General features: G+C 60.4%; 1 protein-coding gene across 6 annotated transcripts in view; it reads left to right on the top strand.

Annotated features, from left to right (window-relative positions):
• The window catches only part of TNRC18 (trinucleotide repeat containing 18), an 87749-nt gene extending 66741 nt beyond the window's left edge, over window positions 1–21008 (top strand). For all 6 annotated transcript variants that reach the window (XM_078440015.2, XM_078440014.2, XM_078440011.2 and 3 more), the window contains 12 exons: window positions 3381–3811; window positions 8002–8157; window positions 8700–8841; window positions 10646–10763; window positions 11215–11290; window positions 11381–11489; window positions 13834–13950; window positions 14655–14819; window positions 15305–16632; window positions 19903–20139; window positions 20269–20343; window positions 20690–21008. In XM_078440015.2, coding sequence (XP_078296141.2) covers window positions 3381–3811; window positions 8002–8157; window positions 8700–8841; window positions 10646–10763; window positions 11215–11290; window positions 11381–11489; window positions 13834–13950; window positions 14655–14819; window positions 15305–16632; window positions 19903–20139; window positions 20269–20343; window positions 20690–20896 — 3161 coding nt within the window. In that variant the 3' untranslated portion in view covers window positions 20897–21008. The remainder of the gene's footprint in view (window positions 1–3380; window positions 3812–8001; window positions 8158–8699; window positions 8842–10645; window positions 10764–11214; window positions 11291–11380; window positions 11490–13833; window positions 13951–14654; window positions 14820–15304; window positions 16633–19902; window positions 20140–20268; window positions 20344–20689) is intronic.
• The last annotated feature ends 2573 nt before the right edge of the window (window positions 21009–23581 follow it).

The following is a 23581-nucleotide window of genomic DNA, read 5'->3' as shown; positions in this document are numbered from 1 at the left end:
GCAAGTGTTCTCTCCCATTCTGTAAGTTGTCTGTTTATTCTCTTGGGTTGTTTGAAATAACCGTTTCCAATTTGCACGAAGTCCAGAGAGATCACTTGCACTTCGGGCGTTTATGCAAGCGAGTATTGCCTAACCCAAGGTCACAGAGATCTAGTCCTGTTTTCACTGAAGAGTTTTATGGTTTGTGACTTACAGTTAGGTGTGTGATCCATTTTGAGTTGATTTTTTGTGTATGGAGTGATGGAGGGGCCTTTGCACGTGAAGATCCATTTGGCCCAGTATCCTATGTGTTGAGAAGTCCGTTCTTTTCCCATTGCACACTCTTGGTGCCCTTGTGAAAAATCAGCGGAACCTAAATATGAAGGATTATTTCTGGACCCTCAGTTCTAGTCCATTGATCCCTATGTCTGTTCTTAGCCCAGTAGCGTCCTGTCTTGATTACTGGAGGAATTACTGTAGGAAGCTTTGAAATTGGGAAGTAGGAGTCCTCCATATTTGTTCTCCTTTTTCAGGATTGCCTTGGTGCCTCAGAGTCCTTTGCATTCCATAGGGATTTTGGGATTAGCTTGTGAATTGCTACAAAAAAGCCACCTGGGATTCTGATTAGGAATGGTGCTAAATCGGGGAGTGCTGGCATCTTGACAATGGAAGTTTTTTAATCCAGGAACATGGGATGTCTTTCCACTCATTTGTGTCTTTAATTTTTGTCAACGACCTTTCATACTTTTCACTGTACAACTCTAGGACTCCTTTTGTTAAACTCAGTTTTAAGTATTTGTTTTTCTGATGCTATTGTAAATGGATTCTTTTCCTTTTTGGAGTGTTCACTGCCAGTGTATAGAAATGTATCCTGTGACCTCGCTGGACTCATTTGTTCGTTCTAATAGGTTTTTAGTAGATTCCTTAGTGTTTTCTATAATACAGGATCATGTCATCTGCAAACAGAGCGGCAGATGGGTATACCTTTTCTTTCTTTTTGTAGCCTAATTGCCTTGGCTACAATATTCTGTACAATGTTGAACGGAAGTGGCAAGAGCAGGTATCTTTGTCTTCTGATCATAGGGGTTGATAATATTCATTCTGCCACCATTAGGTATGATGTTACTGGTGGCTTTTTTATGGCTGTCTTTGTCAGGTGGAAGGAATTTCCTTCTTTTCCCAGTTTGAGTGATCTTATCACGAAAGGGCGTTAGGTTTGGTCAGTTACTTCTTCTGCGTCTATGGAGGTATTCCTGTGGTTTTTGTCCTTCATTACGGTGTATTACACTGATTTTTTGAAAATATTTATTTATTTTTGAGAGAGCGAGAGGGTGAGTGAGCAGGGGAGGGGACAGAGGGATAGAGGGAGAGACAGATTGCCAAGCAGGCTTCACACTGTCAGCACAGAGCTGGTCATGGGGCTTGAACCTGTGAACCGTGAGAGCATGACGTGAGCCGTAACCAAGCGTCAAACGCTCAACCGACTGAGCCACCCAGGCACCCTCACGTTGATTTTCTTACACGTCGAACCAACCTTGTATTCCTGGAATAAATCCCCCTTGGTCATAGCGTATAATCTTTTTTACCTGTTTCTGGATTATGCTCATGTGTGTTTGTGAATTGTTACATCTTCCTAGTGAGTTGACCATTTATTATGTAAATATATCCTTTGTCTCTAGTAACAAGTTTTGTCTTAAGGAAGGTCAGTTTTGTCTGATGTTTATATTTATGCTTATTCAGCTCTTTTTGGTTAGTGTTTGGATGGGTTATCTTTTCCATCCTTTGACTTGCAATCTCTTTGGGTCTCACCCTTCTGTTTTATCTTTTCTGTGCTTTTTGTTGTCTGTTCCTCCCTTGTTACCGTATTTCTTGGGGGCGGAGGCAGGAGCACAGGACACTGGGTGGGCATCACAGACATGGACTCTGCTCCCTGCCGCGGCCCTGTGTGGCGGTGAGGGCTCGGCACGTCCTCCCCTCTCTCTGGGCTTCCTGCCTGTCCCCACTCGAGGACAGGCCTGTCCCCTCACAGAGCCCGTTTCCTGTGTCCCGGGCACCACTCATGCTGCCCCACTGGCCTCATGAGTATTTGTCCCCCGGGCCGACCTTACTCCACGCTTGAAAGTGTCCGCTGCCCGTCGCAGCTCTGTCCGTTCTCTGGCCCTGCTCCCTACGCGGCTCACCTGCAGCGTTTCGCTGCCTGGGGGTTTCCTTCCGGCTTTCTGCAGGGGGCTGTCATCAGGTGGGTCAAACCCGGCAGCAGAACCCCAGCCTTTTATGGCCTGCACCCTGATCAGCCATGAGAGCCCCCAGCTGCCTCCCTGTGCGGTGGGAAGTCCGTTAACAAAAGCTTAATTAACGGGATCATTAAGCTTTGCAAGTGGGTCCCTCCCACGGAGTGTGCCCCCTCCCAGCCTGGCTGCATCTGTTGGGTGATGGGACCCGGCCTCCCCGAGGAGGCCTTGTGGGCAGGCTGTCGGCCTCCCAGGGGTCGTCAGGCCTGCGGTAGTAAAACTGGGGATCTGCTTCCGGGGCACAGGGCGGGACCAGATAGACAGACATGGATGGGAGCCCCCTCCGGTGGGGTGTGTGCCTGCGGTGATGGAGGTGTGGACAGAGGATCTTCCCGGGTGCTCCGTGTGTCTTCTCCGCTAGGAGGCCGCCGATTTCCAGGTCGAGGTCAGGGGAGAAATGGTGCCCCAGGTAGAGGGACCAGCAGCAGCAAAGGCCCGGAGGTTGGAAGGGACAGAGCACAGCGGGGCGTTGGGGAGAGGGTCTGTGTTCAGGGAGCCCAGGGGCTCGAGGGTTGGGATCAAGGCTGGCCTCGTGTCTGCTGGAAGGGAGAGCCTCGGCTGACAGGAGGCAGCTGGGCCCCAGGGCTTTGAGTTTGGTGAGGCCTGCCCTCTAGAAGAGGAGCGGGTGCCAGGGACCTTCCAGCTCTTGAGAAGAGGCACCAGGAAGTAGAGGAGAGGCCCCACCCGGCTTGGGGATTTCACGCGGGCTTTCCGCATGCCTCCCGTGGACCTGCTGCCCTTGAGGGGCCTCGGGCCCTCCCCAGCCTGCCCTGGCTTCTGGGATTCCCACCGGGCATGCAGGAGGCAGTGGGGAAGCTCATGGGGGCCCCGGGCAGGGACTGTCACATTCCCAGGGAGTTGAGTCCGGGCAGCCAAGGGGGGTTTGGGACAGCAGCGGGGCCAGCAGGACCTGCCACTCACAGGTGTGTGGCAGGTGAGTCTTCCTCCTCTGGGCCCTGTTCCTCTCCTGGATACAAGAAGCCTCCCGTGGGCAGCGAGGGAGGAAGGGTGGGACGGTGGCGTTCTGCTGGTGGCCAGGGCATCTGGGTGGGTGGGAAGCAAGGGTCCCAGGAGCTCCCGTCCACAGCCACTGCCCTTGTCCACATCCAGGCACGGAGTTTGAGTACACGGACTCGGAGAGTGAGGTCAAGGTGCGGAAGCGGTCGCCTGCCGGGCTGCTGCGGCCCAAGAAGGGACTGGGGGAGCCGGGCCCCTCCCTGGCCGCGCCCGCACCCAGCGCCCGGGGCCCCGGCCCCGCCGGCCCCGACAAGGCCAAGCTGGCGGCAGAGAAAGGGCGCAAGGCCCGCAGGCTACGGGGCGCCAAGGAGCCTGGCTTCGAGGCGGGGCCCGAGGCCAGCGATGACGACCTGTGGACAAGGCGGCGCAGCGAGCGCATCTTCCTGCACGACGCCTCGGCCGCGGCTCCGGCGCCCAGCAGCGCGGCCCCCGCGGCCACCAAGCCCAGCCGCTGCGGCAAGGGTGGCCCGCTGAGCCCTCGAAAGGACACCGGCCGCGCCAAGGACAGGAAGGACCCCAGAAAGGTAGGGCCCTCAGTGCCGGGGTGGGAGCAGCGGGAGGGGGCCCCGAAGGCGGGCCTGACTCCTCCCAGCCACGGGCCCCTGGAGCCCTGCCAGCAGCGGGCGTTCAGACCCGGCCTCAGAGCGGCTCTTACTTCCCGTCTCAGGCGCAGTCCTCACGTGCGAGTGAGGTGCAGGGACCCCTGAGTGCAGTTATCAAAACACCGGACACCTCCATTTGTTTTTTTTTTTTTTAACGTTTATTTTTTGGGAGGACACAAGTGACAAGCAGGGGAGGGGCAGAGAGAGAGGAACGGAGGATCTGAAGCTGGCTCTGCACTTACAGGCTGACCTCAGCGAGCCTGATGCAGGGCTCAAACCCATGAACCTTGAGATCATGACCAAGCCAAAGTCGGCCACTCAACTGACTGAGCCACCCAGGCGCCCCTTACATTTTTAAATGTTTATTTATTTTTGAGAGAGAGAGAGGCAGAGTGGGAGCAGAGGAGGGGCAGGAGAGAAGGAGACACAGAATAGGAAACAAGCTCTGAGTCAGCACAGAGCCTGATGCAAGGCTCGAACTCACGAACCATGAGATCATGCTGAGCCAAAGCTGGACGCTCAACCGACCGAGCCACCCAGGCGCCCCTATTCAGTTTTGAGAGAGAGTGTGCGCACAGGTTGGGGAGGGGTAGAGAGAGGAGAAAGAATCCCAAGCAGGCTCCGTGCTATCAGCATGGACCCTGATACGGAGCTTAATCCCATGATCCATAGATCATGACCTGAGCCTTAGTTGGATACTTAACCGACTGAGCCACCCAGGCACCCCTAAAATGCTTGCTTTCTAAGAACCGTAGGACAGTCAGACCCTTCTTGCACTGGCTGCTAGGAAGCCAACCCCTTTGGTTGGTTGCATTCAGACCTCCCCATCCCCGCCCCGATGGAGGATGATCTCTCAAATACCGGTGATGTTCTATGTAGGAAGTCGAGAAGAGGGATGAGGCTTGGCACTGATTTCCCGGTGACGGGGCTAGTGAGGAAGTGGCTGTCTTCCGGTGTCGTCCACGGTGATTGGTGCCCACCTGTCTGCCCACAGCTGAAGCCCTCTCAGGTTTCTCCGGGCCTCGGAGGGAAGGTGCTGGAATAGTGTGTACTGCTCATGGTGATCACACCAGGTGGTCTGAGGCAGGGCCCAGGCCAGGTCCCACCCCTTGAGCACCTCTACTTCAACTGGTGAAGGACAACTCCTTTTCTCCACTCACGACACTTCTGGCCCCGACTCCCCGGGCTTGGCACAGACCCCACAGGCAGAGGGCCTGGCCCCCACTGCGCGCCAGTTCCAAGTTCAGGTTGTCACCTGTGCTTCTGGCGGACGCACCAGCTGTGTGCTGGGGGTTCCCAGGACCTGCTTCTCAGGGTCTGTAACTCGCCAGGGGGCCTCCCAGAACCCCTGGGAGGCACTTCACTTACTATTACTGTTTACTAGAAAGGATACGGTTCAGCAACAGCCGGATAGAAGACATGCCCAGGGCAAGGGATGGGGCAAGGGGGTGGGCGTCCGTGCCCTTTCCCGGTGTGCCGCCTCTCCAGCACCGTCACCGACCTGGAAGCTCCCCAAACCCCGTCGTTCAGGGTTTTATGGAGGCTTCGTCACGTTGGCAGGATCGGTTATTAACTCAATCTCTGGACCCTCTCCCTGCCCCGGAGGATGGGGGACATTGGAACTCAAGAGTTCCTGGCTTCTCCTGGCTTGGTGTTTCTCGTGAGCCGCCCCCGTTCCGAGGCCAGCTAGGGACTTACCCACAGTCGCCTCATTAGGACAAAAGACTCTCCTGTGATCCAGGAAATTCCAAGGGGTTCAGGAGCTCTTTGTCAGGAACTAGGGGCAGAGACCAAGTAGATATTTCTTACTGTGTCCCAACAGAGTGCTCACAAAACCCTGCGAGGTAGGTTACTCATGTTAACGGCACAGGTGGCCTTGTAACTTGCCCAAGGTCACGGCAGCTACTGAGCGTCCCAGCTAAGCTTTGAACACCTGCCCCGGGCCACGCTGCCCCCTGGGCCCTTTGCCAAGATATGGTACCTTCTGCTGGGGAGAAGATCGGGGGCTCACCCAATCCCAGCCTTCTGATGACACAGTAAGAGACTAGAACAGGAGAGACTAATTGCCAACAAAAGAAATCAGATGCCAGTGAAGTCACCACAGGAGCAACCACTGTTCATAGTGTTTTGAGACCCGCTTTTGTGTCCTGCTTTTTTAGACTTGGATATTCCCACTTGCCATCAGCCTTATTTTACTTTTTTTTTTAATCAATGTTTCTAAATGGCTGAATAACATCCCTCCATCTGCACCCACCCCTTGGTTTTCGTTCTCCGCTGCCATCAACCATGCGGTGATTGGGTTGAGGATGGTATTTTTCTGCCATAATGACCATGGCAGTGACCATGTCTGTTCTGGGTACAGAGCTTGTTGGAGTTCTTTTCTTACTAAAATAATAATAAGTTTCCCAGAAAAGGGCTCTCTCATCAGTGGGAAAGGAAGAGGTCTCAGTGATACCTGATTATAACACTGCCTTGGAAGATACAGAAAAGGAAGCAGATACAAGTCCACTCAGAACTTTGCTTGCTGTCCTCTGCTGGCCCCATGTGCACAGCTGCGAAGGTAGAGGCCATTCAGTGAGCTGTCCGTTTTCAGCAGGTGTTTGTGGAGAAAGGTTGTTCCTTCGACCCCCTGGATGCCTTCCGATTTCAGAAATGTGAACAGGATTAAGGCATGATGCATCAGAAACAAGAAAATATAATCATATATGTCTTTCCCTCTCCCAAATGGGGATCCAGACTGAATACCTTCTATCCCTGTAACACTGTCTGTTTTGACCCTTATAATGCTGTTTGCTGTGAATGTCACTTGTCTGATAGGAAGTTGTGACTTCCGCTGTGGTCTTGGTAACATTTGTCCAGTGTTTTTTTTTTTTTTTATTTCTTAATTTCCCACATCCTCCGGTCCTTTGACTTGGTTGTTTTGTTTCAGGAATGTGTCTTTTAAAAAGCATAAAGTTACCCCTTGCCCCCTGCCGCCCACCTCCCCTGGGTCACGGAGATTATAGTCTGAGCTTCCTTCTGGCGCCAAGTATCCCCACTTTGTTGTCCTGGCCACGGCGCCCCCTGCCTCTTCCTGGAGCAGGACTCTCAGACGCTGTAGCAAAGCTTGTAACTGTATCTGTAGATGCCCCAGTGTTTCCCTGACAGGCCGCAGGACAGACAGGTTGTTTCCAGTGCTTTGCTCTGATAAACGAAGCCATGCCGTGGGGTTGGACTGGTTTCGAGGCTGGCGGGGACGAGTAGCGGCCCCTTCACCCCACCGTGGGGGGGCGGGGCTGAGTGCAGAGAATCCGCGGAGCCTCCACCCGGCCCTGTGGTGGGGGCAGGGAGCAGCGAGGCTCAGACTCGGGTGGGCGTGGCTGAATGCGGACCAATAGGCAGCGAGCGGCCCCTTGCCCCCTGGGGGCGGGGCTTGGAGCTGGGGTGGGCGGGGCTGAGCTCAGAGTTACTCAGGCACGCCCCAAGTGACCCGCCGCAGCCGAAAGGGTCTTGGGCCTTCTTCCAGGAACGTGCCTGTGGGACCACCCCGGCACCATCCTGGCTTTTTGTGGCTTCATTTGGAAGCGTGTTAAAATGGAGGCAGCCGATGCATCCGTCACCGGGTTGTGGGGGGGCGGTTGAATGAATGGCGCCCCCTCCCACAGCTGCACATTGAGCAGCTGTTAAAAACAAAGCTAAGCAGTCTCTATATCAGACGTGCTCGGGACGGAAAGGTGCAAAGCAGGACATTTGGCAAATTCCCATTTGTGTTAAAAAAAATACCGTTTGTGCACAAATGTATCTTCGTAGCCTGTGTATTTACTCCGTTGTATGTGCTTTTGGAAAGCTCTGGAAGGGTACACCACACAGCCACTAGTGACTCTAGTTAGCGCTGTGCACTTGACAGAATTCATTGGAGAGGAAGTTGCACCTATATGCACTTTGGTGATTTTTTTTTTTTTTTTTTTTTTTTTTTTTTTTACAATAAGCAACATATAGTAATAATGAAGCAGTTAAGATGAAGAAAAGATGAAAAACAAACGTACTTGGGGGAGGGGAGGGAAGGGGTTTCGTTCCTTTCCCGGGATGGTGAGGACGGCCTGTGATGGCACCTCTGTTGCTTCCTCCCCCAGAAGAAGAAGGGGAAGGAGGCCAGCTCAGGAGGGGCGGCGCTGCCCCCGCCCCGTGTTCCCGCCCTGCCCCCAGAGGCCCGGGCGCCCCACACCAGCTCCCCGGCCACTGCCAAGAGGAGCAAGGCCAAGGCCAAAGGGAAGGAGGTGAAAAAGGAGGTGAGGCTCGCGGTGCCCCAGGAGCCAGGTCCCCATAGGTCCCTCCCAGATGGGGCATGCTGGGCGTGCCCACCCCCCACACCACCTTGTCCCCAGCAGGCTGTTGTTTTTTTTTTTAATGTTTATTTTTGAGAGAGAGAGAGACAGAGCATGAGTGGGGGAGGGGCAGAGAGAGGGGAGACCATCCGAAGCAGGCTCCAGGCTCTGAGCTGTGAGCACAGAGCCCCATGCGGGATTAGAAACCACAAGCCATGATCATGACCTGAGGCGAAGTTGGACATGCAAGTGACTGAGACCCCAGGCTCCGCCCCCTCCCCCCCCCCCCCCCATGTGTGTCCGGAAGTGCTGCCTCAGCCCACGCAGGCCCTGGCCACTCGGGTTGCTTGCCGATCTCACGGACACCACCCCCTCGGCCCCGCACCACTCACGTGGCAGATGCCCCTGCAGCCTGACCGAGACTCCGGGGTTTCCAGGGAGGGTCCTAAGCAGCGGGACTTGCACGGCGTGCCCCGAGCCGTGGGTCTGCTGTGCTCTGTCCCCAGAACCGGGGGAAGGGGGGAGCCGTGAGCAAGCTGATGGAGAGCATGGCTGCAGAGGAGGACTTTGAGCCCAATCAGGACTCGAGCTTCTCTGAGGATGAGCACCTGCCACGTGGTGGGGCTGCGGAGCGGCCACTAACTCCAGGTAAGTGCCCTCGATGCCCTGTCGGCTCAGGCCCAGAGCGGGTGGGGGGGTGGCTGGAGGTCCCCCTGGGGAAGCAGTGGGCAGGGGCTGAGCTACCCCAGGGAGTGGGCATGTGCAGGGGCCCTGAGGTTGGGTGGGGGCATGGTATCTGTGGTAAACTGAGAGAGGCCGGCTTGGCTCTGGTTTAGTAAGCTGGGTGGGGGAGGAGGGAGAGGCAGATGGCCCCATCTCTGGGCTGTGGTCACAGTTTGCCCTAATGAAAATAAGAAGCTGTCCGCGGCTGGAAGTAGATGAGGACAGTCGGACTGGTTTTGAAAAGTGCTTTCTGACTGCTTTGTATAGAGTGACTTGGGGGTGGCCCTGAGGGGGACAGGAGTCCAGGTAGGGAGGCCCTTGTGGGGATCCCGTGAGCGATGGTGGCAGGGGCAGCACGGAGGGAGATGGGGTGGGTTTGAGCACGTCGCGAGGGGGAGAGGGGCTGTGTGAGCAGACCAGAACGAGTGAGTATGGGTGGTGGTGGGGTGGGCGTGTAGGGGGAGCAGGGAGAGATCACATGCCACACTTTGCTGGCTGGAGTCTGGGGTGCCTGGAGAACATCCGGGTAAATGACATACACTTGGCACCTGGACCCAGGGGTGTGGAGCTCTGAGGAGAGACTGAGGATGTGAATTGGGTGGGGCGGGTGTGGAACAGGAGGATGTGCAGGGCTGGGCAAGTTAATCGCCTGATTGGGAGTGTATCAGTCAGCTGTTGCCGTGTAACAAAGAGTTACCCAGTGGTAGCTGGTAGTAGGTATCCATTATGGGTCTCAGTGGTCTGTAAGGCAGCCGGGCTGACCTCGCCTGGGCTTGTTCCCACAACAGCAGGACAGCTGGAGGTCCACGGACGCAGGGTCAGCTCCACTCCGGGGCCGTTCACCCCCTGGGCCTGTGGGTGAGCCGGGGCGTGCTTTTCCTGGGGCCGTACTGCCAGAGGCTCACAAGGGAAAGTGGGAGCTGACCAGACCTCTGGAGGCCTAGATTCAGAATCCGTATTTGATCACTCCCACCCTTGTGCCATTGGCCGGAGGAAGTCTCACAGCCATACTCAGCGACAAGGGGTGGGTGTCCACTCTGCCCATGGTGAGGCTGCGGCAGGGGTGTGCGTGCAGGCAGGAATGAAGAAACAAGCGGGCCAGCCAGCGAGCTGTGTGGGTCATGACAGGGTGGGGCCGGGTTCAAGGTCTCACAGGGCAGGAGGAGGGAGCCCTGGAATCCAGAGCAGTGTGGTCAGTGTGCAGAAGGAAAACTGGGGAACATCTGGTGTGGGGGTTCCGGAGGGGGTGGCCTCTAAGCGGGGGGGGGAGAGCCAGCTTTCAGCTGAGGACAGGTGAGGAATGCGGAGAGCCTGGCCTGAAGTTTGGCCAAGGCGGGGATTGGTTTCCACCACGACACATGGCATTCCAGGAGGAGAATGCCTCTGGTGTCCTGGAGGTCTGGAAAGTCCTGGAGGTCTGGTGGGAGAGGCAGTGGTGGACGGGCTGACGACCTGGGGCCTCACGCCCAGGCCCCAAGGGTGGCGGTCTTTGGGTGGAGGAGGGGTGGCTTGTGTAGGCGATCACACTTGGTTCACACCTGCCTGGGATCTCTGCAGGGGCCTGGGCCAGGAGGGGAGGGGCTGCGCACGGCCCCCCCAACACATGTCCCTGCAGGGGGGCATCCCTGCCACCCGGCAGGCCTGGGGGAAGGGAGGCGCTGGGCGCCGAAGGAGGGTCTCTCGGCTGCCCCCTGGCTCCAGCCCTGCCTCCCTGCGTGTCCCCCTGCAGCCCCGCGCTCCTGCGTCATCGACAAGGACGAGCTGAAAGACGGCTTACGTGTGCTTATCCCCATGGATGATAAGCTGCTGTATGCCGGGCACGTGCAGACGGTGCACTCGCCAGACATGTGAGTGGGGGCCTGGGCGGGGGGCGGCACTGGCCTCAGAGCCTGCGGACCCTCCCCCAGTCCAGGGTCCAGGGAGCCTTGCTGGGCCTCTATGGGCGGGTTGCTTTGCTTCTCTGAGCCGCGACTGCCTCTCCCTAGAACCAGGTGAACGGTGCCCGGGAGGGCGGTGCCCGCTGAGGGAGGCCCCAGTGGGCGTGGCCAGCCGGTCTGTGCCGGCCTCTCTTGGATCTGAACCCCCTAGCTGTACGGATGAGGAAACCGAGGCCCAGGAGGGGAGAGCCTCGCCCCAGGTTCAGACCGCACGCCAGCGGCTCCCCAGGCTCTGACGTGCCGTCCGAGCGGTCTGGGAGGCAGAGCTGGCGCCGCTGGGGCCGGTGGTCGAGGAGCAGGGTTCCTCCGGGAGGGGCCGCCGTCTCCGTCACCTCACACCGCGCCTGCCGTGGCCTTGCAGATACCGTGTGGTGGTGGAGGGCGAGCGTGGGAACCGGCCCCACATCTACTGTCTGGAGCAGCTGCTGCAGGAGGCGGTGAGGGGGGCAGGGGAGGCGGGGCCGCCGGGCGGTTGGGGGCCGGGCTGCTCCCGGTCACCCCTGGCGCTCAACCCTTCGCCCTCGCAGATCAACGACGTGAGGCCGGCCTCCACGCGCTTCTTGCCACAAGGGACCAGGATCGCAGCCTACTGGAGCCAGCAGTACCGCTGCCTCTACCCGGGCACCGTGGTCCGAGGTGAGGCATCCTCGGCATCCCCCCCCCCCCCCAGATCCTCCCCCTCATCCCCCCGTTTCCTCGCGTGGCTTCCGGCAGGGCCGGCCCGGCGCTCAGGCCCTCGGTCCGCCCTCGGCTGCGCTGGCTTCACACCCAGCTCCTCGGGGACGGTGTCGCGCCAGATTAACAGATCCTGCCGTCGGGGGAATTGCTCTCATTTCCCACATGGGGACACGTAGGACAGGGCCCCCGAAACTGGCTTGGGTCACGTGGATTTCGTCGGTTGCTGTGAGTCTCGTCCTTGAGCCTGGGTCACGTGCTCGTTCCCGACACCGGCAAGTGAGGTTGGCTTTCTGATTCCACTTGCGACCCGGGAGAGGAGACGGTGGCCACCCCAGGAAAACCGGGGTGTTGTTAGCCAAGTAAGAGATGGGAAGCAAGGCTGACATAAATAACAGGTGCCCCAGAAGCTGCAGGTGTTGGACAGAAACCACAGATCCTCACACGGTGCAAAACTGACATTTCCAAGAGCTGAGCTCTGGATGTTTGTTCTTCAGACAAACAGCCAGATGGCAGATACAGTGTACCCGCTGCGGCCCGACATCCACACCCACCCAGGAGGTGGAACACGGATGCCGGGCAGGAAGTCTCCCCCGCCCCCCTGCCCCAGAGAGACCATGGCAGGGTCACTCTTGGTCCGTCCCCTGGGGGTCACTCAGAATTCCATTTCTCCAGCTCCTGTGTTTCATCCGCGTCTTTCTCTTCCTTGTTCCGTTCCCTCGTTTCCATGGAGAATCTTTCTGTAGCTTTCTGAGAGAGGATCCTAGGAGGTAAATCCCTCTAGTACATGCATGCTTGAGATCGCTTTATTTTGGCATGTTCTTAAAAGATAGTTGAGCTGGGGATAAAGTCAAGGTTGGAAATAATTTTCAAAGTCACTGTGCCTTTCGTTTTTATCTGGCTGTCGACGTTGTCTAAATTTGATGTCATTGTTAAAACTACATCTTTGTAGGAGACCTGCTTTCTCTCTGGAAACTTTGAGGGTGTTCTCGTTATTCCTAGATCTGGAATTTCATGTGGGTTTGTGTGTGTCTGTACATGTGTGAATATGTGTGCGTCTGTCTTTGTGTATGTCTGTTTTTGTGCATCTCTCTATGCACGGCTGTGTGTGTGTTTGTGTCTGTCTGATGTGTGTCTGTGTGTGTGTTGCTGGGTGTTTGGGGCCTGAGGGCTTTGTGAAGCAAATTTCCTTTGTTCTGGAAACTCCGTGTGTGGCTCTCCAGGAGCCACTCCCTGTCCCCTGCCGCCCTCCCTGGGACCGTGTGCTGGCCTGCAGTGTCTGTTATCTTTATTCCTATCGTCTGTTTCTTCACCTTTTTGTTCAACCTCTCGGGAGGTTTCCTCAACTAACCCCGACCTTCTGGCCCTTCCATCTACCGAAGTTTTGAAATTCCTGCTGTCGTGTAAGAAATTCCTAGAGTTTTTTCTTATTCTCTGCATGTTTTCCCCCCCCAACTTTTTGTGTCCGTCTTCTTGTTTTTATCCGATTTTGTTTCTTAGCACATTTGCTGGTATCCGTGTTCTCTTTTCGCAAACTTCGCGGAAAAAGGACTGTTTCCACGTTTGGGTTTCTGCAGCTCCCTTTTCTCCTGACTTGCCCTTGCCGTCTCTTCGGGGGTTCTGTGCTCTTCAGCCCCCTGACCTCTCTGGTCCGTGTCTGTCTCGTTGAGAGGCTGGCCTCTCGGGTCAGGTGGTCTGTACTAAGCAGATTGGAAGGCCTGTGCATCGACAGGCACGTTTTGTGGCGACCCCTGGTCCCCATACCCGTGGCTTCCTGCCACCGGCCGGCAGACAGTCCTTGGGGTTCGGGGACCCACCTAACTCTCCCGTGCCCCAGGCGTAAACCCTCAGCCTGTCCGCTGTTGGGGTCCCCTGACCCCTGCCTGCAGAGGCGCTTGGCGCCTCTTGGGCCCGAGCCTGGCAGGGCTCCCTTGTGAAGCAGGCCCCCTCCCAGGCCCCCAGCAGCAGGGGAAGCCCTTCACCGTGCAGGTGGTGGTCTGGGAAATGCCCCGCTCCCGCAGTCGGCCACTGACCCACCAGGTCCGGCCTGCAGGCTTGCCGCCCCTGCTCTTGCTTCGCTGTGCTCTCGGGAGGGTCTTGGGAGCGAGTCGGTGGAATGGCAGGCGCCAGTGCTCCTGCTGGACCACGAGACTCTAAGACTCACATTCTGTACCACTGGATACGTGCCGCTACACATCCCAGGCCCGGAGCTGCTCCCCGGCTGGTTTCTGCTCCCCTTTTGCCCTTGTGGGCACCGGAGAGCGGGGGTCCGCTGGCGTCCTTGACCCTGCCCCTCTGCCAACAGGCTTGCTAGGCCTCGAGGACGACGGGGACCTGATCACAGTGGAGTTCGATGACGGGGACACGGGGAGGATCCCCCTCTCCCACATCCGCCTTCTGCCTCCCGACTATAAGATCCAGTGTGAGTGGCAGTCCTGTTGCCCTGGCAGGGGTGACCCCCATGTCCACACCGGCTCCCCTGCGGGCCCAGCCCTGGGCTCTGGCCACCGTTGCAACCGTTTGCACCGGTGGGATGGAAATGGCAGGAGCCACGGGTGGGGCTCCCACAGTGGGCTTGGGGGAGGGGCTCCCGGGCTCCCCAGGTCTGCGTTCCCGCGCAGTCCAGGCCGTCGAGGCTGGTCAGGCGCCGTTCCCGATCGTTCCAGGCTTCACATGTCCACGAGAGCACGGAGTTCCTGGCTTTGTCCTGAGCATCCAAAGATCCCATTCCCCGTGACTGACCAATACTGAAGCTCAGCCTCAAGGAGGGAAATGACTCTTCCTGGGGTCCTACATCTAGTTAGAGGCAGAGCCAGGACTTGGACCTCCGGGGGTCTGTGGTTTTGAGCATCCTCCAAGTGGGTTATAGAACCCACGAGAGTGGATCTTTGCTCACTCCCACCCAGTCCATTCATTCGGGGACCCCTGTGGAGCTTTTTGTGCCTGCAGACCCCTGAGCTGCGTCCCTGCAGAGGGAGTCCCCCTCTCCAGCTGCACAGCCCCTCCAGGCAGGCCGAGCAGATTCAGCCGCAGGGCCTTCCGGTCCCTGTCCCCCGCGATGGATGTTGCTCTGGTGGCTGGGAGAGCAGAGACCCAGGCCTGAGCCACCGTGTCCCTCTCCCGCAGGTGCGGAGCCGTCCCCAGCCCTCCTGGTGCCAAGTGCCAAGCGCCGCAGCCGGAAGACCAGCAAAGACACCGGGGACAGCAAAGACGGGGGCACGCCAGGGTCCGAGGAGCCGGGCACCAAGGCACGAGGGCGTGGGCGGAAACCCAGCACCAAAGCCAAGAGTGGTACGTTTGCCCCAGCTCTGCCTCGGCCGAGGCACAGGGGCAGGTGCAGGCATGGGGGGGACTTGCTGCGGACGCGGGATGCCGTGGGGTCTGCGCGCAGAGACTGTGCCCCCTCCCCCCCCCCCCCGTGGGAACTCAGCTGCAGGGCCGCTCGGACCCTTTGATAGAGTGGGACACTGAGACTCAGGGAGTCAGCGTTCATCTGCCTCGGGCAGAGCTGACTCCTGGGCAGCCGAGTTGTTCACACCAGAATCCAGAGACAGGTGCTAAGAGCTGAGGCTGCCAAGGACCGCTTGGGGGTCACCACCCGTGGGATGACAGCGATGTGAGAGTCGCTCATCCTGCGCCCAGAGCGGGCAGCGTCCAGGCCCAGCACCCGGTCACCGCAGAGGAAGCAGCAGGGCCAGCGCAAAAACCGGGCTTTTGGGCTCGGGAAGCCCCTTGCTGCCCTGACCTCACGTAAGCTTGTTCCTTCTCTCTTCTAGACAGAGCCGCCGTCCTGGAAGAGGGGGGCCCGACAGAGGAGGTCCCCAGTACCCCGTTGGCCCTGGAGCCCATCAGCACCCCAGGCTCCAAGAAGAGCCCCCCAGAACCCGCGGACAAGCGAGCCAAAGCCCCCAAGGCTCGCCCGGCGGCCCCGCAGGCCAGCCCCGCCCCGTCCACCTTCACCAGCTGCCCGGCTCCTGAGCCCTTTGGGGAGCTGCCGGCCCCCGCTGCGGTCCTGGCCCCCACCCCCCTCGTCACCATGCCCATCGCCATGCCCGCCACCCGCCCCAAGCCCAAGAAGGCCCGGGCCGCGGAAGAGGCGGCCGCCAAGGGCACCCGGAGGCCCGGGGAGGAGGCCGAGCCGCTCGTCAAGCTGGACCACGAGGGTGTGACGTCGCCCAAAAGCAAGAAGGCCAAAGAGGCCCTGCTTCTGCGGGATGACCCCGGAGCCGGGGGCTGGCAGGAGCCCAAGGGCCTCCTGGGCCTGGGCGGCTACCCGCCGGCCACAGGCAGTGGCGAGCCCAAGGCCGCCCGGCCCAAGTCCGGGGACGGCGACCTGGCCCAGGAGCCGGGGGCTGGGCTCGAGTTCGAGGACTCGGGTGAGCCCAAGAGCCCGGACAAGGGCCAGGCGGAGCAGGACGGGGCCGAGGAGTCGGAGAGCGGCGGTAGCAGCAGCGACAGTGGCAGCAGCAGCAGCAGCTCAGAGACCGAGGGGGAGGAGGAGGGCCAGGGCGGCGGCGGCGGCCGGAACTGTAGCGCCTCCAGCTCCAGGGCGTCCTCCTCCTCGTCCTCGTCGTCCTCCTCCTCGTCCTCGTCCTCTTCCTCCTCGTCCTCCTCCTCGTCCTCGTCGTCGTCCTCCTCCTCCTCGTCCTCCTCCTCGTCCTCGTCCTCCTCCTCGTCCTCGTCCTCCTCCTCATCTTCCTCGTCCTCCTCGTCCTCCTCCTCCTCCTCCTCCACCACGGACGATTCTTCCTGCAGCTCAGACGACGAGGCGGCACCTCCCGCCGCGGCCGGCCCCTCGGCGCCGCCGGCCCTGCCCGGCAAGGCGCCCAAGCAGGCGGGCAAGGCTCGCTCCTCTGCCCCCTCTCCGGGCAAGAAGGCCCCGGCGCCCCCGCCCCAGGCGCCCCCGCCACAGCCCGCGCAGCCTCTGCAGCCCAAGGCTCAGGCCGCGGCCAAGAGCCGACCCAAGAAGAGGGAGGGCGTCCACCTCCCCACCACCAAGGAGCTGGCCAAGCGGCAGCGCCTGCCGTCGGTGGAGAACCGGCCCAAGATCGCCGCCTTCCTGCCGGCCCGGCAGCTCTGGAAGTGGTTCGGCAAGCCCACCCAGGTAGCGGAGGGCGGAGGGTCCGGACGTGGTGTTCTCCGGCGGGCCGGCCCCCCCGCGTGCCCCCCCTTCCTCCGGGCCCCCCACGGGGCGGGTTGGGGTGAGGCGGGGGACCCCGTCTCATACCCGGGTCCCCTGAGTCTCAGGGCGCCCGAGCGTGCCCCCTCTGCCGGCTCGAAGCCGGGTCCTCCGCGGAGCGGCGCCGCCCTCGGTCTCGGGTGCCGGCCCCTCCGGCAGGCGCCCGGTCGCCCCGCAGGGGGTCTCAGAACCCGGTGGCCCCACAGCCTGTCTCGGCGGGGGCGTCGTGTGTAGCGGCACGACGGCTCCAGGCCTCGGGCTGACCGTGTGGCGACCCCGGCAAGAGGCACTTGCTCCCCTCTGATGGCAGCGGAGGGCCGGGGAGGTCCCCCTGCCTGGCTGGCTCGGGTGCCCCCCCACCCACGAGCTAGCCAAAGGGAGAAGGTTCTGGTGGGGTCCCGTGGCCGCCTCTGTAGACAGGACGGTTTCCCAGAAGGAGCCCCGCCAGCTCACAGCCGTGTGCACCCGCGGCCGCGCACCACACGTGTACCTGTGCGCGCGCACAGGCACCGTGAGGCTCCCGCGTGCAGGTGGGGAATAGCCCCGTGGTCACTGGTCCACCCCGTGCCCCTTGTCCACGGGTACGGCTCACAGGTTCGCCCGCGGTGCCTGTCTCCATGGCCCGGGCCCCCTGAGGCCACACCTGAGGTGGGCTTGGCGTGATGCCCCCCTGGTCCGTCCCCCCCTCCAGAGAGGCTTCTCACCAGGGCAGGTGTGGGGAATTGGGGGCCGACAGTGATGAGCTCGGGGGGGCGTCTGACCGTGCACCTCTCGGGACCTCAGGAAGCTGCTGGTGTATTCGTGTTGTGTTAGCTCCCTGGGTTCAACGAGGCCGGAAAAATTGGGGGGAGCTCTGAAGACCCCAGCTCGGGGGTTTCCGTGTAGGTATTTTTTGGGGCCCCCTGTGCCAGTGACACCAGGGGCAGTGAGAGTCCCCCAGAGGGCTCCTCAGAATGGGGGTGCAGAGCAGGACATCTGGAAGCAGTCGGCACCCACTCTCCTGAGGGCGTCCCTGCTTTTGAGGCACTAACTTGAACCTGGGGCAGACGGCCTGCGTCTCTGACGCCGCGGGGCATAGGTTGTCTGAAGTTAAGCCCGCCTGGATCGCTGGCCCCGGATGAGAGCTCCTCTCTCAGCAGGGCCACCGCCGGGGACGGCAGAGTTGAACATGTAGAACCTTCCCCGACTCTCCTGACCGGGCCCCCTGGAGCTCTGATCCCAGCAGGTGCTTTATTGGGATGTATCGAGGAGTGACCGCTTCTGAGCTGAAGGCGGCACATCCTTGCCGTCTCGCCTCCACCGTGACCGACTCGTTCCGTATTTTAGCATCTGCCACTTGCAGATTTACTAGTAATGCCGAGGTTCTTACTGCTGCAGCGGGCAGAGCACAGGGCGGAGCTTAGTGGCCACTTTAACAGAAAATTCCAGGCTTCAGGTACAGCTGGAGCCCAGGGGTTTGAAGGGCCGTCTTCAGACCTCCCTGTGGGTCCACGGTCCAGGCTTCCGTTTCCCTTTCCTGCCTTTGCGCTGGTCTCCTGCTCAGACAGCCCTTCCCTCCTGGCAGCAAGCAGCCTCAGTGGCTCCCGGGTCAGAAGTGACGCTAGAGAGGAAGTATCTTTTTGCAAGGGGTTCAAGCTAAAGCTGATAGAACACTCTTGGCTCGTGTGCCGAGCCCGCTTCTGAGCCAGTCATAATACCAGCGGGAGGGCAGGACGTTCAGGGTGTCCACACCGAGTCCTGTGCTCGCTGCAAGGGCGGGATCAGCCCCCCGGGGGGACCACGTGGAGTGAGGCGGCTCTGTGAGAAGGGAGTAACCGGCGGGTGCCGGGCATGTCACGGCGGCCAAGGAGGAGTTGGTGTAGAAACCTTAGCCATCCTCCTCACCTCGAATTTATTTTCAGCCTTGAGCTGAAAAGTGAAAAGCATTTGCGCAGTTCACGGGACATAGCAGAAATCAGTGACAAGGACCTCTGAAAATCCATCACCACCAGGGATCCAATGAATTAAAAGTAGAAAAAGCGCTTGTTGGAGAAAGTTGGAAATTGGCACGTGGTTTTCTCCTGTTTGGGCAAATTGGCTTTGCGTCATCTGGCAGCCCATGTGAAAATGGCGAAGTGATTTTAGATCTTGGTTTGAAGAGAGGATACGCCGGGTCACCAGAGGGCAGAGCTTTGCAGAGGCCTGGATCCTGGAGGTTTGGCCCTAGGGACAGTGACAGGCCCCAGAGCTGCCCGGGGCTCTGATGGGTTTGGGGTCCTGATGACAGGTCTCTTCCCTCCTCGGAACCCGCGTGTCTGTCCCCATGCTGGCCCAGGCCGGGGCACTGAGCGGGCTTCGGGAAATGTTTGTCGAGTGACTAAGAAAAGCCCGGCACGCGATGGGCCTGGCAGATGCGAGTCTGGTGCTGGCTCCTGCGGGCCCCGGACGGACTTCAGGGGCTTCCCCTGGGGTCTGGCACCGTCCCCGTGACGGCCCTCAGCCCACGTCCCCTACTCCGTCGCCTCCGGCCACTTAGGTGGCCGACTCCCAGCCCCACGCTGCCTGCGGGGACGTAGAACGAGGCTGTGCAGCAAGTGCCCCGTGGCCCCGGGGCCCGAATGGCGTGTGCCGGCTGTGGGGGGTGGAGCCATGCCCTCTGTCCAGAGGCCAAGCTGCGAGCCCCTGGGCTTCCCTGTCCTGTCCCCCACCGGCACTGTCTGGAAACCGCCAGTCCACAGGGGGCTGCTGGGCCCAGGGCATGGCCACCGCGAGCCGCGTGGACCGCAGGTGCGGGTCTGCCAGGCGTGTGCCTGCACTACTCCAGGACGGGGAGGTGCAGGTCCCGAAGCTTTTTTGTTTTTTTAATGCTTTTTTTTTGTGGGGGGGTGGGGGGGCAGAGAGGGAGTCACAGAATCCGAAGCAGGCTCCAGGCTCTGAGCTCTCAGCACAGAGCCCGACGTGGGGCTCGAACCCATTAATGGGGGGGGAGATCGTGACTTGAGCTTAACCGACTGAGCCACCCAGACGGTTCCGGAGGTCCCTCTTAGCTGAGGTCCTTGGTGTCGGTAAAGCCCCTCTTGGACACCCAGCATGGAGAGGGGAAGGGGTCCCCCCCAGTTAGAGCAAGCAAGGGGCCTCCTCCCTCCCACCCCACCCTCTGCAGAGCCCCAGGGTTTGGGGACCGGCCCGGGCCTCCCTGACACGCGTGTCCCACAGCGCCGCGGCATGAAGGGCAAGGCCCGCAAGCTGTTCTACAAGGCCATCGTGCGCGGCAAGGAAATGATCCGCATTGGGGACTGCGCCGTGTTCCTGTCTGCCGGCCGCCCCAACCTGCCCTACATCGGTCGCATCCAGAGCATGTGGGAGTCCTGGGGCAGCAACATGGTGGTCCGCGTCAAGTGGTTCTACCACCCCGAGGAGACCAGCCCGGGCAAGCGCCTCCACGAGGGCCAGGTGAGGCCGGGGCCGTGCGCGTCACGCCGGGGAGCAGTGGCCCCACCGGCCCTGAGGCTGAGGCCGGGGTGCTCGGCTCTGGGGCCTGGGGCCGGGCTCACCGCCGCCCTGTGTTTGTCACACACACAGCACTGGGACCAGAAGTCCGGCCGCGGCCTCCCCGCGGCGCTGCGGGCCTCCAGCCAGAGGAAGGACTTCATGGAGGTAGGGGGTGTGGGCAGGGTAGGGGAGGGCGGGCCGCCTCAAACCTGCACGCAGCCCGGTGGGGGCTGGGCCTCCGACCCCCCCACCCCACATCGGACCCTGAACCCCATGTTTGCCGCGCTCGGTCTCCCCCATCGCTTCTGGGCCCTAATCCTTCAGGGCTCCCACTCCGGCTCCCTCTTGGTCTCGGAATCCCAGCCTCCGTCTCTCCGCCTCCCTGGGGGGGGCGTCTTTCTCTGTCTTGGCCCTCGGTGCTTTCCCTGATCCTGTGGGTCCTGGATGGGGGGAGGGCGTCTTCCCTGTCTTTCCGGGCCACCTGCCCTGAGCCCGCCTGCCACGCCCGCAGCGTGCCCTGTACCAGTCCTCGCACGTGGACGAGAACGACGTGCAGACCGTGTCGCACAAGTGCCTGGTGGTGGGCCTGGAGCAGTACGAGCAGATGCTCAAGACCAAGAAGTACCAGGACAGCGAGGGCCTGTACTACCTCGCGGGCACCTACGAGCCCACCACCGGCATGATCTTCTCCACCGACGGCGTGCCTGTGCTCTGCTGAGCGCCCGCGCCCTGCCCGCTGCCTCGGACCCCGCGGGCCGGCCCGTCGGGGGCCCCTCGCCATCACTGCCACGTCTCGGGGGCTGCGTGCATGCAAGTGTGCCCTGGGATGCCCTGGCGTGCGTGAGTGTGTACATGTGTGTGCCCGTATGCATGCACGTGTGTGCGCACATGTGCACACATCTCCGGCCCCCTTCACGACCCCCTCGGTGCCCCCCAAGACGGGGTTCCTCTCAGCTATCAGGGTATGGCTCTGCCGGGCCCCCCTCAGGGGCTCCCCTCCAGCACCTTGTAAGCACTTGGCCAGGCCAGCCCCCTCCCCCCACCCCCAGGCGCCTCCGTCCGAGGCCCGGCGGGGATTCGGCGGGGAGGGAGTTTCCAGGGAACCGAACTGACACGCGTTCCGGGGTTCCCGCTGCTCGTGGGCCCGGCTCCTCGTGCCAGACCCCTCCCTCGGCCCGGAGCCCACTCCGAGCCTCCCGCCGTGAGACGGGGGGCGGGGGGCCCGATGCCCGCCAGCCTCACCCATCGGGCCGGGCCTGCTCTGGGCACCGGCGGGTGGGGGGGCCGGCCTCTGCCCACTCAGGACGGCCTGGATGGGGCGAGACAGCCAGGTGCCAGGCGGGGGTGGGGGGGGCTGCCCTGAGGGCCCCTCCTCCTGGACCAGCCCCTCACACTACAGACAACCCCAATGGTGCTGACATCCTCGTCCCGGCCACACCCGGCCCTCCCGCCCAGGCCTCGGCCAGCCCCGAGGGCGGCGGCAGTGGGTCACCTGTACAGTTTTATTGTACCAAGAGACTCTCCTCGCCCCTGTATCATACGCCTTTAAATGGAGTCCACTTTTTAATTATATATATAAAGATAAATATATATAAATATATATAAATATAAACTTTTTAAAACTGTGAAAAAAATAGCTATGAAATTATAAAAAAAAAAGCAAACATTCTGACGTGCAGAATATTTTTTATTTCCTATTAGATTGTGTCTAGCACCCAGCTTCACACCCCGCCCCCCCTTGTCCCAAGCACACCCCACCTGCCCACCCTGCCCGGCCCAGGTGTACTGTACTCGCCCCCAGGACGGAGAAGCGGTTAGGGAGAGCAGAGGCCGAGGGAGGGAGGGAGGGGGCCGGCAGGGCGCAGTGACCCTGCTCCCGCGGTCGGCCCCGGCCCCGGAAAGCACTTACCAGCCCCCGCGCCTTCCAGGGGGACGGGAGGCCTCGTCCAGACAATCTTAAGGGAAGGAAAAGCCAGACTTCGGTTTTGTTTTTTGGGGGAATTATTGGTTTTTTGTTTTTTTTTTTTAAGTTTCTTTTGGAATTTTGTTTGTTGGCGAATTCTGTGTGATCTTTTTCATAAAAAAAGGAAAAAAGAAAAAGCTATAATCGGAGAAATACCGTTGTCTGGAGTGGTTCATTTCAAGGGCCGTGGGGGTGGGCGCAGGGTGCTGGGTGGCGGTGCTGACCTTTCAGGGCCGCGAGCTGGGCGTCCCCCTGTACAACGGCCACTGGGCACGTGGGGCTGTTTACATCCACGCTAATTGAAATGAAGGGAGATGAAAAGTTTCTCGGTTGCCCCGGCTGCATTTCCAGTGGTCAACAGCCAGAAGTGGCCAGTGGCTACCGCGGGGTGGCTGGGATACAGAACGTGTTCATCAGGGCGGAAAGTTCTCTTGGCCGGTGAGAGGCTAGAGGGCTTGCGCCGCCTGTTTCTTCCTTGAAAATGCCAAGATGAGCACTCCCAGCCGCACCCCTACCTGAAGACCACAGAACGAGGACGACGCTGAGGGTCTGAGTGGCCCTGAGCAGGTGTGGAGACGCAGGCACGGCAGGGGCTGGGGGGAGGCTGGGCCCTGCTTCTGGTGCTGCTACCCACTCCTGCCCTGAGGTGAACTTTCAGCCTGACCCCACGGGTACCTGCCCAACCACCCACCAGAGGAAAGGTTCTGATGGTTCTCCCGCTTCAGAGAAAGGGAGTCACACAACAGGAGGAACAGTGAACTGGCGCCACCTGGCGGTCCCTGTGGTATCGCCTGGGGTCTCGGCTCTCCCCACGGCTGCCCAGGACGCCCACCTGGTTCCCAGAGTGATGGCTGCCCACTGGGCCCAGCGGGTGGGTCCCCGAGGCCGCAGGGCTGGAGCACAGCCCCTCGGAAAGCCAGCTCCCCTGCCCCAACCCTCCTCCAAGGGACCTGCATCAAAGAGCGGACCAGCTCCACTCCTTGGGGGAAACTAAGGCACCAAACGGTACAGGAAGTGGTTCACATCACACGGATCGGCTGCACGGCTAGGACTTCAGCCCAGAACACACAGCCCCCAGGTCCCAATTCTGAGTCCCTGCAGGCAGGGAGCAAGCTGCCCCCCCCCCCCCCCCGCCATTCAAATGGGTGGGATGCCGCCTTTTTCCCTGACCTGACCACCAAGTTGTCAAAGCCCAAATGCTTCCGGGTCCCGTGCCGCCGTTCACCCCTACCAGGTGCATGGAGACCCGGCTACGAGACTGACCCACCCCCATCCACCCCCTATGATCTCCCTCCCCCCCCCTCCCCAGCCCAGGCAGACAGGGCCACTTTCCAGGTGAGAAGAGGGACGTCCCAGCCGCCAGGACCCCTTCCCCCACGATGGACGAGCAAGGTCGGGGGGCAGCCCCCACCCACACAGACACTACTCTGAGGCAGCAGC

This window comes from Panthera onca, chromosome E3, assembly GCF_046562875.1.
Source record: "Panthera onca isolate mPanOnc1 chromosome E3, mPanOnc1 haplotype 2, whole genome shotgun sequence".
Classification (NCBI taxonomy): Eukaryota; Metazoa; Chordata; class Mammalia; order Carnivora; family Felidae; genus Panthera; species Panthera onca.
This window is presented reverse-complemented; position numbering and strand designations above follow the sequence as displayed.